Here is a 13,285-nt window from a genome sequence, read left to right as displayed (position 1 = left end):
TGTCGTGGTTTTGTCTTACCAACGATTCACCGTATTAACCTTAAGACTCGACTGGAGCTGCGGCGTTACTGAGCCATTAAAATGATCGACGGTATCCTCATTCGATTCTTTGAATTAGCAATAGCTTAGCGACTCTACATTTCGTCGGACATGCATTCTATGTTTCCATGTCTCGATCTATCCGGTCATCTTTTTGTTAAAAATACCATCAGAGTACAGCATCGATCACGATAGATCGGTCTGTGCACCAAAGCGTACGTCGCGACGTGCATGTATGAACGGTACCAGTGCAAGAAAAAGTTCTCGAAGGTGACGAACAACAGGGGTCATATGCCATGGATTTCATACCTGTGCTAGCGGACATCTCACGATCCAGACCAGTTGATGAGATAAATATATGTATACTCTGTGACCTTTTGACCTTGTGTTTTTAAATTTTGTATGACACGCTATAAATGTCAGCGTGTTCGATTCACATTCGTCTTCTGAACGAGCGAAGGCAACTCAACAGGACCAGTTGATGAGATAAATATATGTATCCTCTGTGACCTTTTGACCTTGTGTTTTTAAATTTTGTATTGCACGCTATAAATGTCAGCACGTACGATTCACATTCGTCATCTGAACGAGCGAAGCCAACTCAACAGGCGGTACTGCTGACCTTTACTGCTCTACACTTTGAAGCCAAATATAGGAGCCGTATCCAAAAATTAGGTCAGACAGCCGTAGTACATAACCTTTACGCCACCGACTCATTTATCAAAAGTGTGAACAGGTTCACTGTGACTTTTACAACTTAGATTTGGTCTCAGTGAAGAGTACATATTATTGATCAGGAGGTTTTTAATAACACACATGACACCAAACATTGCTCAAAATCAAGAATATTAGGCCAAGTCTTACGTCTCAGTGATTGTTATCCTGCTCTTGGCTGCTATCTGACGAAACACCTCTCACTCCCCCCCCGACATGTTTCAACAATCAGAGTCTGACTTACGCCACCAATCAGCCAATTATTCACACAAACTTAACACTGCTTACACACAATATGGCGGCGAAAAAACGCGTTGCAATCGTTGGGGCTGGAGTCGCTGGCTTGGTCTCTATCAAAAGTTGTCTTGAAGAAGATGGGCTTGAGCCAACATGTTTTGAAAGGCACGACAAACTTGGTAAGCATACATTGTATAACATTTTTGGGAATAGCAATGCAATAGCAATAGCAACCGTCAGAGGAGCAGCCAAGACCAGTAATTTATGTTAACGTGTTAGGAGTGACAAGCCAATGCGCCTCTACCATAACTGTTAAATACGTTTTCAATCGGGTTTGAACTAAAAACATGCAGCAGCCTGTGAAACTGGCAGAGAAACCAGGGACAGAACCAAACCCCCACTCTTAAAAAAGAATGGTTCAACAGCCGAGCTAAGTTGTTACCCATCGACACGTTGTAGAGTTCACACTCACGCTCGTACACTCACAATCACACAAATTTTATCAAAGCAATGAATACATCGCCAAAACTGGGCGATAGAGAGCCTCGGGGACAATTCTGTCCACCAGCAGAGCTATTAACCCAGGGAAGAAACCGGGGGTGTTACTCCAATAGCAAAGGTGTACGGGTATGTGCCGCCCGAGTGGGTCACTTTTTCACTAAAAATGCCTAAACATGGATCGATTTTTCATTCCTCAAAAACCCTACACATGAATTGATAACAAAGAAAATGTCCCATTCTTCGGGAAACCTTCAAATGCAACAGAAAAATGAAGAAAATTCCTAGAATTTGTCAAACAAAATCCTTAACAATGGGTCATATTTTTCGAATATTAATAGGTAGATATTTTCAACTCAGGCAGCACACAAATATATGGAAATTTTCTATTTTCTACCCGGGGGGGTAGAAAAAAACGGCAACTATTAAATAGGGTTCGAACTCATATTAAAATATGCTAAGCTGGAATCCGGCAATCTGATTGGCTGGAGCCGGGGTTTATATCCTCAATAATAAGACCTGCGCGCTGCGTAACATTTTTGACCTCGCACAAGTTTACGCCTCAACATTGATCTTCATTGTTAAATTTTAGTCTAGTGCAGCTCGATCAACCAACAAATGAAGAGTTGGTGTAAGCAGAGACGATTATTTGGTCGGTGATCATTTCCCGCCAAATTTCACCCCGAGGTCTTACATACGCAACCAAATACCCTTGCTTGCCGTCTATAACCTCTAAACATATGACAGCCAATCACCTACTAGCAGAGAAGCCACAGATAAAACCGCTAGGCCAAATCCCCACACTTTAAAAGGAGTGGTTCTAAGCTTATAACCGACCTAAATTGTAACAATTTCTCTGACTGCGATCCCTCCACTCGGAGTTAATATATTTCAAAAAACGGAAAGGATTACGTATAGTTCAAGCAGGAATCGCCTATTAGGTAGAGTTATGTATATTTCAAAAAAATCCCACAATTTTAAGGATTTGTTGATAAAGATCATACACATTTCTGACTTGGTGTAACATCAGCAAAAACTCAGCTAATGTTTCATCAGCTAAACCGCTCTGTTTGTCCATGACGACGATTGGCCGATTTTGAGTAGTCTCCTTATAATTTTATATGCAGAAACATTATCATTTCTTCTTTCTGTCACAAAGATTCTTGCTTAAAAACGCAACTCCTCTATGAAGAAGGCGGCAAGGCCATGGCGATACTCATAGTGTAAGAGAACTCTGAAGAGGTAACATACAGGCTAGCTCTCCAGTATATGCTGATTTTTCGACTTAATCGATCGCATAAGGTAACATATACTAACAAATTATCATCGTGTGTATCTTTGCAATCCAGAAAATGACGCGACTTGAAGAGTATTTTTTTAGGATTTTCGTGCTTTGGTGGAAAAAAAAACTAGTCCAGACATGGGTTGCGGTTTAGTAGTCGCTGCCAATTAAACATTGGCGTAAAATTGACGCGCTAATCAGTCGCGTATTTATGAAGTCCCCGTCGTGTTGTCATTGTAATTAGCAGTGATGACGTAAATCGCCTTATCTAGCTTATGTGCAAAAATGTAGTGGATACTGAATAAAGATGCTCATTTGCATTTTGCCGTAGCCTATAAACACTAATAGCCCAATCTTTGTAGAAACAATTGAAGCAACCAACCTCATACAAATTGCACGTTTTTGTTGTTCAAACAAGATTGCATTTAACTTCACTATCAACACAATCAAGAATATTGCTTTGCACTGTCACAAAATAATATACAGAGTCATGTTCCCCCTGTGTGGATGGAGTGACTATGAAATAGGTCTTCTCTTTTTGGAAACTTTAGTGGCCCTGAAAAAGGGCCATTTGGTTTTGTTGTCCTTGGAGAACTGTTTCATGCATATACCCAGCGATGTCCGACGTACCGCATCCAGGGCAAGTTCGGATACAAAGATGGGACTAGCGAAGTCACGCATAAAAAGCATCACTTCGCGTCACGTAAGGACAATGCAATCGACAAGCATAGGCTGTTGTTTTCTGGAAAGGTAGTATCTCTTGCCACGCCATGCAAATCCACGATCTAGTATATTTCCATAAATTTCTGCACAGCCGCAGTCGAACTGTGCGTTTTCAGCCCTCCTCGTTGTCACAAAAGTCAACAGAATTCGATAAGCTGCTAGAGACTCATCGGTAGCAGTTAACCCTAAAGTCGGTATGTATCTTCTTGCTGCTTAAAGCACGTCCAAGGGGCCTATGATTACGCTACTGGTTACAGCAATGAGAACCTGAACTATCATCAAAGGATTACAATTATTGCGTGTTCCAAATCGTTACAAAGGCTTGTATGAAGCACAGGGGGAAACAATTTGTTTTATTTTCACTTTGGACAACATTTTAACATAACCCGAACAAACAAACGTAACAAACTAAAACACACTGTCCTTCCGGTAACATTTTCTGCATCGTTGTCAAAAGTCACCCGCGCAACAAGTGTGTCATTCTAGAGTTGACATATATATATATATATTATATATATATATATATATATATATATATATATATATATATATATATATATATATATATATATATATATATATTATCCAACTGAGTAGGTGACACAGCATAGATTCCTCTGATAAGCACCTCCATGTTAAGGACATAGGGAGTCCGTATATATTTACGTGCACATCAAGATGTAAAGAGGTCGGCGCGTCTAGCCACAACTGTTTACTTAAGAACAACTCTCAGTGACAAAAGCGATCCGCGTGACCCAAATTATCTCTACAAGGTGAGGCTTAGGGACGTCTCTGAGGGTCATTTCAGGGTCGAACTGGCAGCCACAACCGTGACCTTACGATGACTCGCATAGACGAGGCATTTATTTAGTCCCATATAGCTGCGCTTCTGAAGCTACCTATTTCGAAGCCTGTAAGGCAACATAATTCTGCTAAATATTGTATAAAACCAAAATTGCGGCTTCAAGGTAAATTTTACAAGGTCTCATACCAAGTGTTCCTCCATAACGTTCTCAAAACAATAAAAAACCTGGAAGGTAAAAGTTACACCCTTCGATCCCGCGGAAAACAGCGACGCGTCGCACCTTGGTATTACAATGGTCGGGAGTCTGAGACGATAGACTTCGACTTGCAACATGTATGTAGCAAATATGCCTAGCATGGAGGTAAAAATTACAGAAGTTGCGTGGGGATGTGATTTAACCTTGTAGTTGAGACCGCATCATCCATTCAATTTTAAAGACTACATCTTATCGACAAGACGTCATTGTAGCCCATCTCAGTGTAGGTTTACGTTCAAAATCAGATTATTTATTTGTGTCCAATCATGAACGGTCGGTGCATACAAATTTAATAAAGAATGATTATCATTCGAGCTTCTTTATTGTTGCATCAGAACGAAGTCCAATATCTCTTCTCAGCGGCGGCTCGATGTCACGCAGTGTCAACGTCAAACCTTCCGAGCGCAGGTTCGATGTCTACAATGCCTAAGCCAGACCACAGGGCCCCTCTCCACATACTGCATGACGTCGCTACAGTTTGTCAGAAGATGGTGAAGTAGTATTTGTATCCCGGGTAGTTGCTAAATTGAATGAATGAATCGTAGACAGCATTTCCGCCTCTTATTTGGCAACATAGGCTACGCTGGCAGCGTCCAGCAGCATGCCACGAGTCGGCAGACTACGTCAGGGTGACCCGGCGCCAGTCACATATAAGGGACAGCGAGTACCTTAGGTGACGTCATTAAGGTGACATTGCCGATGTTACATTCATGGTGACCTGTACTTAGCGAGATGAACTTTGACCGAATGCGATGCAGCAGAGGAAATAATACAGATATTACGCTACAAAAAGAACCTCTATAAGTTATGTCACTCATGTATACTGAAACTTTAATTATAGGACAAGTAGATGACAAATTCGAACTTCGATAATTAGATTCACCTCGCTGTAATGCAAGAAGCTGTCTATATTCTCATTCTTAACACAAACTTTGCTGTTTGTGCTATTTTGGCCTTGCGTATCCGGTTACGAAAATACGGAGCCATTCGATGGCCTTTTGGCACTGTAATAAAGGCAAAATCAGATGCGTATTGTGCTCCACTCATCGGTTATTGCTTGTAATATTTGTCACGAATCGACTGACTGTCATCGTGATCGACGGAAACAAATTACAAAATGTCAGTTTATGGAGCGAGGAATTTAAACGATGTACCGATCGTTGGACCAATGTTCTAAAGTATTCGCAAACAGACACATATCTACCGTACCGTTTTGGTAAAACGAAATGCAGCACGGCTGTGAATGGACATATTCCTATAGGATTTTATCGGGCAGTACCGAAGACTCAATGGATGGTACGATCACTGCCTGACTTTCAGCTTTCTTTGATCCGTCGACATCGGCATGGTTATACTGATAATGTCTTACGCGTACTTCCGCTGAAATAGCATGAGAAATTTTCATCAGTTGTTGTGACCGAAAAAACCTGAAAATAGGATCCCTATGATAAGTCATGACAAAATATCATTTTTTTAAAATTTAGCACACTGACTCACGTGCATTTCATGTTCTTTCTTGTCGTTACATGATATTGTAACGCCACATTAAGCTAAATATGCTGGCTTTCGAATGAAAATTCCGACTGGATTACAAAATATTTGTCCTCACCAAAGCTATGGTCCTTTCGCATTTTGTAAAATGAATGATGTCGTCTAAAAGCCCCATGGCCATTAGTCATTAAATCACAGGACTAAATCTTCTGAGTGTGACCTTCGCATTCTGTACTAGCTGTAAATCTTATTTGCTAGGCCCTCCAAAACGTGAATCACGTGTATGTGGTGGAAACTTTCAAGCCACTCTCAAGATTATTTATAAACAATACAGTTTTAGTCAGAAAGCATTTTTGCGATGTTAAAAGCGACTTGCTTTGATTTCAACTATTCAGCTTCATTTTTCTGAACAACCAATTTTCGGCTGATTTCTAGGTGGTCTCTGGAATTACTCACCCGAGCTACGGCCTGGACAGGGAACCGCCCTCTACGACAGTGTTGTTACCAACGACAGCAAAGAAATGATGACATTTTCAGATTTCCCCCATCCAAAAGAAAACCCACCATGTCTGCCTCACTCCATGGTACACTGTTATATCCAAAACTATGTGGCACATTTTGATCTTGAGAAGCACATTCGGTTCAACACAGACGTAACCGACGTACAGCGCAACAACGATGGCAAGTATTGGAAGTTACAGATCAAGGACAAGGATGACAAGCTTTCCACTGAAGAGTTTGATTACGTCATGATTTGCACAAGTGTTTACAACAGGGCCTCTATTCCTTCATATCCTGGGATGGAAAACTTCAAGGGAATTAAAATACATGCAAATAGGTATCGCGAACCTAGTAAATTCAAAGGAAAGAGGGTTATAGTCATCGGTAAGTTACACATCCATATCCAAGCAAGCATAAGTAATAAATGTATCATCTCTAAGAACATCTCAACAATGATAAAATCGACGAACATCAATAATGAAACTAACATCGACCAAAACGAATGAGAAGTAAAATCATATTAAATGAGTGATATACATTGTGTTCAAAAAGTGAGACATTAAATAGTAGTGGCACGATTACTTTTTCTTTATTTCCACCAGGTGGATGTCATACGGCTGGGGAAGTATCGTCGGAAATTGGAAGGAATGGCGGTGAGGTAAACACACAGAGATTTAAAGATAAATATCGGCTCCATATATATATATATATATATATATAATATATATATTATTATATATATATATATTATATATATTATATATATATAAGTGAAAGCTTATTTTAGAGTAGCTACTCTAGATTGCAGGATGTATGAAACTTAAGTAAAAGATATCATTACGTTGTACTTGAAGTAATTTGTGTTATTATATATTTATGATGCTCAAAATGACTAAGTAGATCCTTGTCATGTACCACTGTTATCACTATATCATCGAAACGTAGTTTACCATAGACAAGTCCCCATCAAAATCTGAAAGTTTTCTGACAAGCGAGAAGGTATATGAGAAATTTTAAAATGTTAAACGACGACGGACAGTAAATTTTCTCAGCTCAACTCTGCATCACCAACAGTAAACCCAATACAAGATGCTGTGCTGAATTGCGGCCGCTTGGAATTTCAAAATTAATTAAATCTTGGGTGATATGTTCAGTATCTTTAGTATTAAAACTTTCGCATTTACCCCTGATTTTATTTCTTGATTTTGAAATATATTATGGATAAATGATTCATTGAGCAAAGTTTGAGCAAAAATTTAAGTGTTCTCTGTCGAGAAGCACATTAATTCACATTTTAACTTGCGTTTAAGGTATACCTCAGCATGCGGCATGGAGTATGGTTTTTTCCTCGAATTTGTCAGGATGGTCTACCCTACGACATCCATCTGTTCAGTCGTTCGGCGTATAAATCTGCAACACACCAGATCGCACTGATAGAGAAACTATGTAAAACCAGAGTCAGTGACCATAGAAAATTTGGTTTACAAGTAAGTATGAACAGGAATACCACTTTTCAATAGGGAGCATTGGGACGAAGGTGTTGGTATGTGGTAAACAGTTCCATATTCTAGGTGGGACAGCAGGTACAGTTCACCAAGTAAAATGTGTTTCCGTGGCGACATTATGAGACAAGTTCTGACCTTCTGTTGCTCGGACTCTTCTTGTCGGCAGTAATTATGCAGAGTTTTTTTTTCTAAGAGGCACAAATTACATCGTTTTGTTTCGTTGGCGTATACTCTTGCTCTTATGACGATGGGCTAGCTGATATTCAATGGTAGTCCACTTTGTTTTAGTTTCCATGTGTGTTTTGAAAGAAAGTTGCTTTTTTCGTGTTCCTTGTGATTGAATGAATACCTGTGGTTGGTGTAATGGCTTTTGATCTGAATGTTGATTCTGTTAGTCCGAAGTAGCATTTAGTGAATTTTTTTATGCTTTCCGTTAGGCTTTGTATATTACATATGTCACTTGGCATTATTCACCGAGGGAACGGTTTTCCTTCTTTCGGCAATTACAAGCTTTCTGTGTAGCATCATTCTCGTGAAATTCTCCTGTTGATACTGATGTTTTTATGCACCTCTAGCTAATTTGGATGTTGTTTTTGTTCAATATTGTCTGTAGTTTAGAGTCTCTTGGTAAGTGTTTGTCAATCAGCCTGAGGAAGCTTTCCCGACGTTGGTTCAGGCATTTTTGCTGTGTGGCGTGTTGTACCAAATGATGTTCCTTTAATATGTCTGCGTATCTTGGTTTGTAAACTAAGTCAGTTACTTATGTATCTCCAGGCAATCCTAAAGTACACATTGCATTGCGGAGTTACGCTTTAACAATTTACTTTACACACACACACACACACACACACACACACAGATATATATATATATATATATATATATATATATATATATATATATATATATATACAGAGAGACATCAACGTACATATTTAGAGAGCGTGATAGAGAGGGAGAGGGGCAGACAAACATACAAACAGACAGCCAGACATAGATAGATAGATAGATAGATAGATAGATAGATAGATAGATAGATAGATAGATAGATAGATAGATAGATAGATAGATAGATAGATAGATAGATAGATAGATAGATTGATTGATTGATTGATTGATTGATTGATTGATTGATTTATTGATTTATAGATAGCTAAAATAAAAATCGACATTTAGTGTGCAGAAAATGACTGGCATGAAACTTGTGAATATCTTTCGTCACTGCTTCATGTTTGTATCATCAATACTCATTATAATTTTCATTCACTTTGGACGGGTTCTTTCTTGTATATGTATATTTCCTCATTACCTTATGAGCGGTCATATTAGCCTGATCAATACCAATCTTTCATAATAAATGGGGCCATTCTGATATACCTGATTTCAGGGTAATAAATTATGCAAATTATACTCACAAAAAGTCATTACTTCTTAAAACCGAATTAACGTCTTTGACTTTATTCCGATCTGTGAGGTTAATTAGGAGAAAAAATTATTCATACATTAAGTTCATCCGATATGTATACGAAAATCTTACTTTTATATAACCTCGTTTTAACATTCACTACTGTTATATACTTGTGGACTAAACATCTTCAACGAGTCTCATTAAATTTTGTGTAGCTGTTGTCGATTTATATTTGGATTTTCAGGCATATTTGATTATGTTACATAAGTACATTTTACAAGCCAGGCACACCAGAAACTTATCAGTTCTTGCCATTATAAAAAATTAATAGAAATGTTAATTATTTTTAAAGGTTGTAAGAGTTTTTCGGGCGCAGTGTATGTGATAGAAACAGGATTGAAATCTTCAAAGTTTGATTTAGTTTGTGATTGTATTTATCACCACAGTTGTGTTAGGCGGTAATATGTTTTAGAAAGGGGCATCAAAATAGTTCAGATTTTTTGATATGTATACTAGTTTTTGCAATTATTTTGAGCTTATGTAATTTTTAGTTGTGACTGAAAGTTGTTTGGAACAGCCCTTCTACTGCAAATTTGAAAATCTATCTACCTGCTAGTTTCCCCGTTTCCACTCTAAACCTGGGCGAGCCTCTTGCTACCAATTGAGCTCCGCACAGCCCGGCCCTCTTACCACAACATGATAGTGCTTTCTCTGGCTGTACCCTAAGAAATTGAATGCATTGTCCGCCAATCTTATGGCATGCTACAAGATACCGAAAACTTTCGCTGATTTTTCATGGGCATTATGACCATAAAAAGTATGAAGAAAAAACTAAATGAAGTCAGAAGATGAAGATTCATTCATTTAAAGTCAAGTTAAGTTCTTGAAACGCCATAACTTTATAATCACACATAAAGATAAGATGACCGCAGAAAGTAAAATGTGCATGCAGATGCACTGTACCTATAAATACAAACATATTATCGCACTGCAGAGCAAAGAGCTGTACCCTCCGTGGAAACTACTGATGGTAAATGATGAAATGCAAGATAGACTTGCACAAGGTCATATCAAACCAATGGTAGAAATCGAAGAGTTCAAGGGAAATGACGTCATTTTCAAAGATGGTACCACTCTAGAGAATGTCGATGCAGTCATCTTCGCGACGGGATATGAGTTTGCCGTGCCAATAATCGAAGACTCGTGGCTTTATGGTAATTCAATATTTATGAATTTTCCAATAGTATAGCTATTTGACTCTTAAAATAAACCAGTTGGTATTTTCTCATTTTGTTTTATACAAGATGCATATTTTTTTTCTATATTTTTCATTCACAGACGAATCTGACAAAGCTGAGTTTTACAAGTACATATTCCCAGTACGCTTAGAACATCCTGAAAGGTTGGCGTTGATAAACATGTTGCATACTGTTGGGTCGCATTGGCCAGTTGCTGAACTACACGCCCGGGTCGCAACAAGGGTCTTTGCTGGGAATATCGCACTGCCTGACAAAGCAACAATGAGGAAAGATATTGAACAGAAGATCCAGTATGAGAAAAGAAAGTTGTATCCCGTAAGCATTTATATACGCTAACATGTGTTGATGTGCTCATTATTTGTTTGCCCACAATGTAAAAAATGACAAACTACCAAAAAGGAGGGATAAAATTGCAGCAATTGCAAATTGAATCGATAAAATATTGAGCGACCAGCAGGAGATACATTACTTGTAAGAATGCAAAGTATGAAAACACAGACGTTTCGGGCTCAACCCTTCTTCATCTTTTTTAAGTACCGACGAAGGGTTGCACCCGAAACGTCCGTGTTTTTATTCTTCTGCATTACAAGTGTTTTACCTCTCGCAGGTCTTTCAGTATTTTAATGAATTACTTTTCACTTTAATTTTCTGCAGTTTATATCCTCTGCATTTTTAAGTGTTTTTCTCATGCTGGTCGGTCAGTATTTTATTCCATGATAAGGAGTATGTATGTGCGAGAGCTTCTCCTAACTCTGTAGCATGTATAGTGGTCGAGGTAAGAAAATTTGTGACTATTTGGGTCGGGAATTATATAATAACTCATTTAAAGGATGGGGTTCAGCCGAGCTTTTTTGACTGTGATGACAATGTGTTCGCTCTATGAGACTGCCGTACACTGTCACCTCGAATCCGAGATATTTAATTACTAACTTCGCGCTTAAGTTGATTCAATCTGGCAGTTCTTCGAATATTATTAGTGCATTGCGCGCGGAATAAGTGATATTTTTTCAGTTAAACAAATGTCTTCTCTACTATAAAATTTTGCACATACAGATACTCGGTGGACCTCATATGGATGAACTGGCCGAGATTTTAGGTGTGAAGCCATCCTTTTGGCGTCTGCTCCTGTCGGATCCGAAACTGGCCATAGCGTACAAGAACGGACCACTGGTACCTTACTGGTATCGTCTGCAAGGTCCAGGAGCATGGCCTGAAGCAAGGGATAGAATACTGAATGCTATAGAAAACACAACCTACGCTTTGAAAGGATACCCCTCACTCAGAGAAAAAAAATGAACCAGTTTAAAGATAAAGTCCTGTCCACTTTCTATTTGGCAGATAATTCTTGATAGTTTATTTTAAGAACCATAAGTCGACTAATGTTTTTATTCGAAGAGGTATCAAGTCTAAACATTTGCAACCACAAACCCGGACAACTGTATAGCAGTACAGCACTGTGCGCTTGGTTCGTGACAAACAAACCTTTTCCCATTCACAAGCTAGGTTTATGCCCAGCTTTGCCCGTATGAGGCTGGTGATGTCAAATGTTATTTTTCAAGTTGGAGTCATACTAAACATGCCTGAAGGCCGTGTTGTAAAGCCAAGGGCAAGTAGTAAACGTCACCCAAATAGTAGAGTGTTAGGTAAAGTCAAATGTGTTTGCACATAATTTGCATGTGCAAACAAAGATTGCACGACATTTATGTTGATTAGAATGAAGCACTAGTATCAACTAATAAAGTAACATTTATGAGCCAAAGACAGGTGCTACATTTGTTTGGCACATTAACATTAATTTATTTCTGGTAACCTCATCAACCCTAGAAAATAAGCCTACACTAGACTTGTCTTTTGCATCTTCAAAGACTTTTCGTAAATTCTCCAAATTTTGCAATAGTTTAATGGGTTTCACCAAAGAAACAGAAAATAAGAAAAAATGCTCCACCCTAGCCACCCATTTTCGGGTGAATTTACTGGAAATACTATCTTGGTTTTTTTCTCTCAGCGAAAGGCAACAAATTACAATAATCTATTTATATCTAATTATGAATATTTTCGGAGCCGTGAAATTGTTGACTTATTTTAAACTTTTGAATGAAAGAACTCATACGGAGCGTTTTCGACCAAAATTTTAAAATCATGCCCCAAAAAGACTGCATGTTTGTATGCATCGTTCAAGAGAAACGTCCCGCCTACTCTTGCAGTCGCCAAGAAACACTCAGAAAGACAACCACGTGATTCTCAACGAGAAGGAAGGCAGGTTTCCTGAATATCATGTGGGCAGCGTGATTCCAAGAAATTCGATGAAAAGTCTGGAAGTACTTACCTTAAATAGGGCTTTAGTGTGCGTGTTAGCACACACTCGAAACAGTGGCGCAATTATTTATCTGGGTTGCATTCACAGGGATACCAGAACAACGGAGCATGAATGGCAGCCTAAATGTAAGGCAAGGTTAACACAAAATTCCGCCAAATAAAGTCATCTTTCGCTTAACTGTTTCCCGAAATAAAGATTTCCAGAATAAGATCATAATAAATTACTCTCCCTTACACTGGTACACTAAATA

At 38.6% G+C, this 13,285-nt stretch overlaps 1 protein-coding gene across 1 annotated transcript; it reads left to right on the top strand.

The window, feature by feature from the left end:
* Positions 1-1,048: 1,048 nt before the first annotated feature.
* LOC139125982 (flavin-containing monooxygenase 2-like) lies at positions 1,049-12,014 on the top strand. The gene is made up of 7 exons (XM_070692055.1): positions 1,049-1,169; positions 6,481-6,930; positions 7,149-7,204; positions 7,857-8,033; positions 10,454-10,673; positions 10,798-11,033; positions 11,772-12,014. The coding sequence occupies exons 1-7, from the start codon at positions 1,049-1,051 to the stop codon at positions 12,012-12,014; spliced, it is 1,503 nt and encodes a 500-aa protein (XP_070548156.1).
* Positions 12,015-13,285: the final 1,271 nt, after the last annotated feature.

The sequence above is a fragment of the Ptychodera flava genome, assembly GCF_041260155.1.
Source record: "Ptychodera flava strain L36383 chromosome 3 unlocalized genomic scaffold, AS_Pfla_20210202 Scaffold_26__1_contigs__length_13983176_pilon, whole genome shotgun sequence".
Classification (NCBI taxonomy): Eukaryota; Metazoa; Hemichordata; class Enteropneusta; family Ptychoderidae; genus Ptychodera; species Ptychodera flava.
The sequence above is the reverse complement of the archived record's forward strand: the minus strand, read 5'-3'. Positions and strand labels throughout refer to the sequence as shown.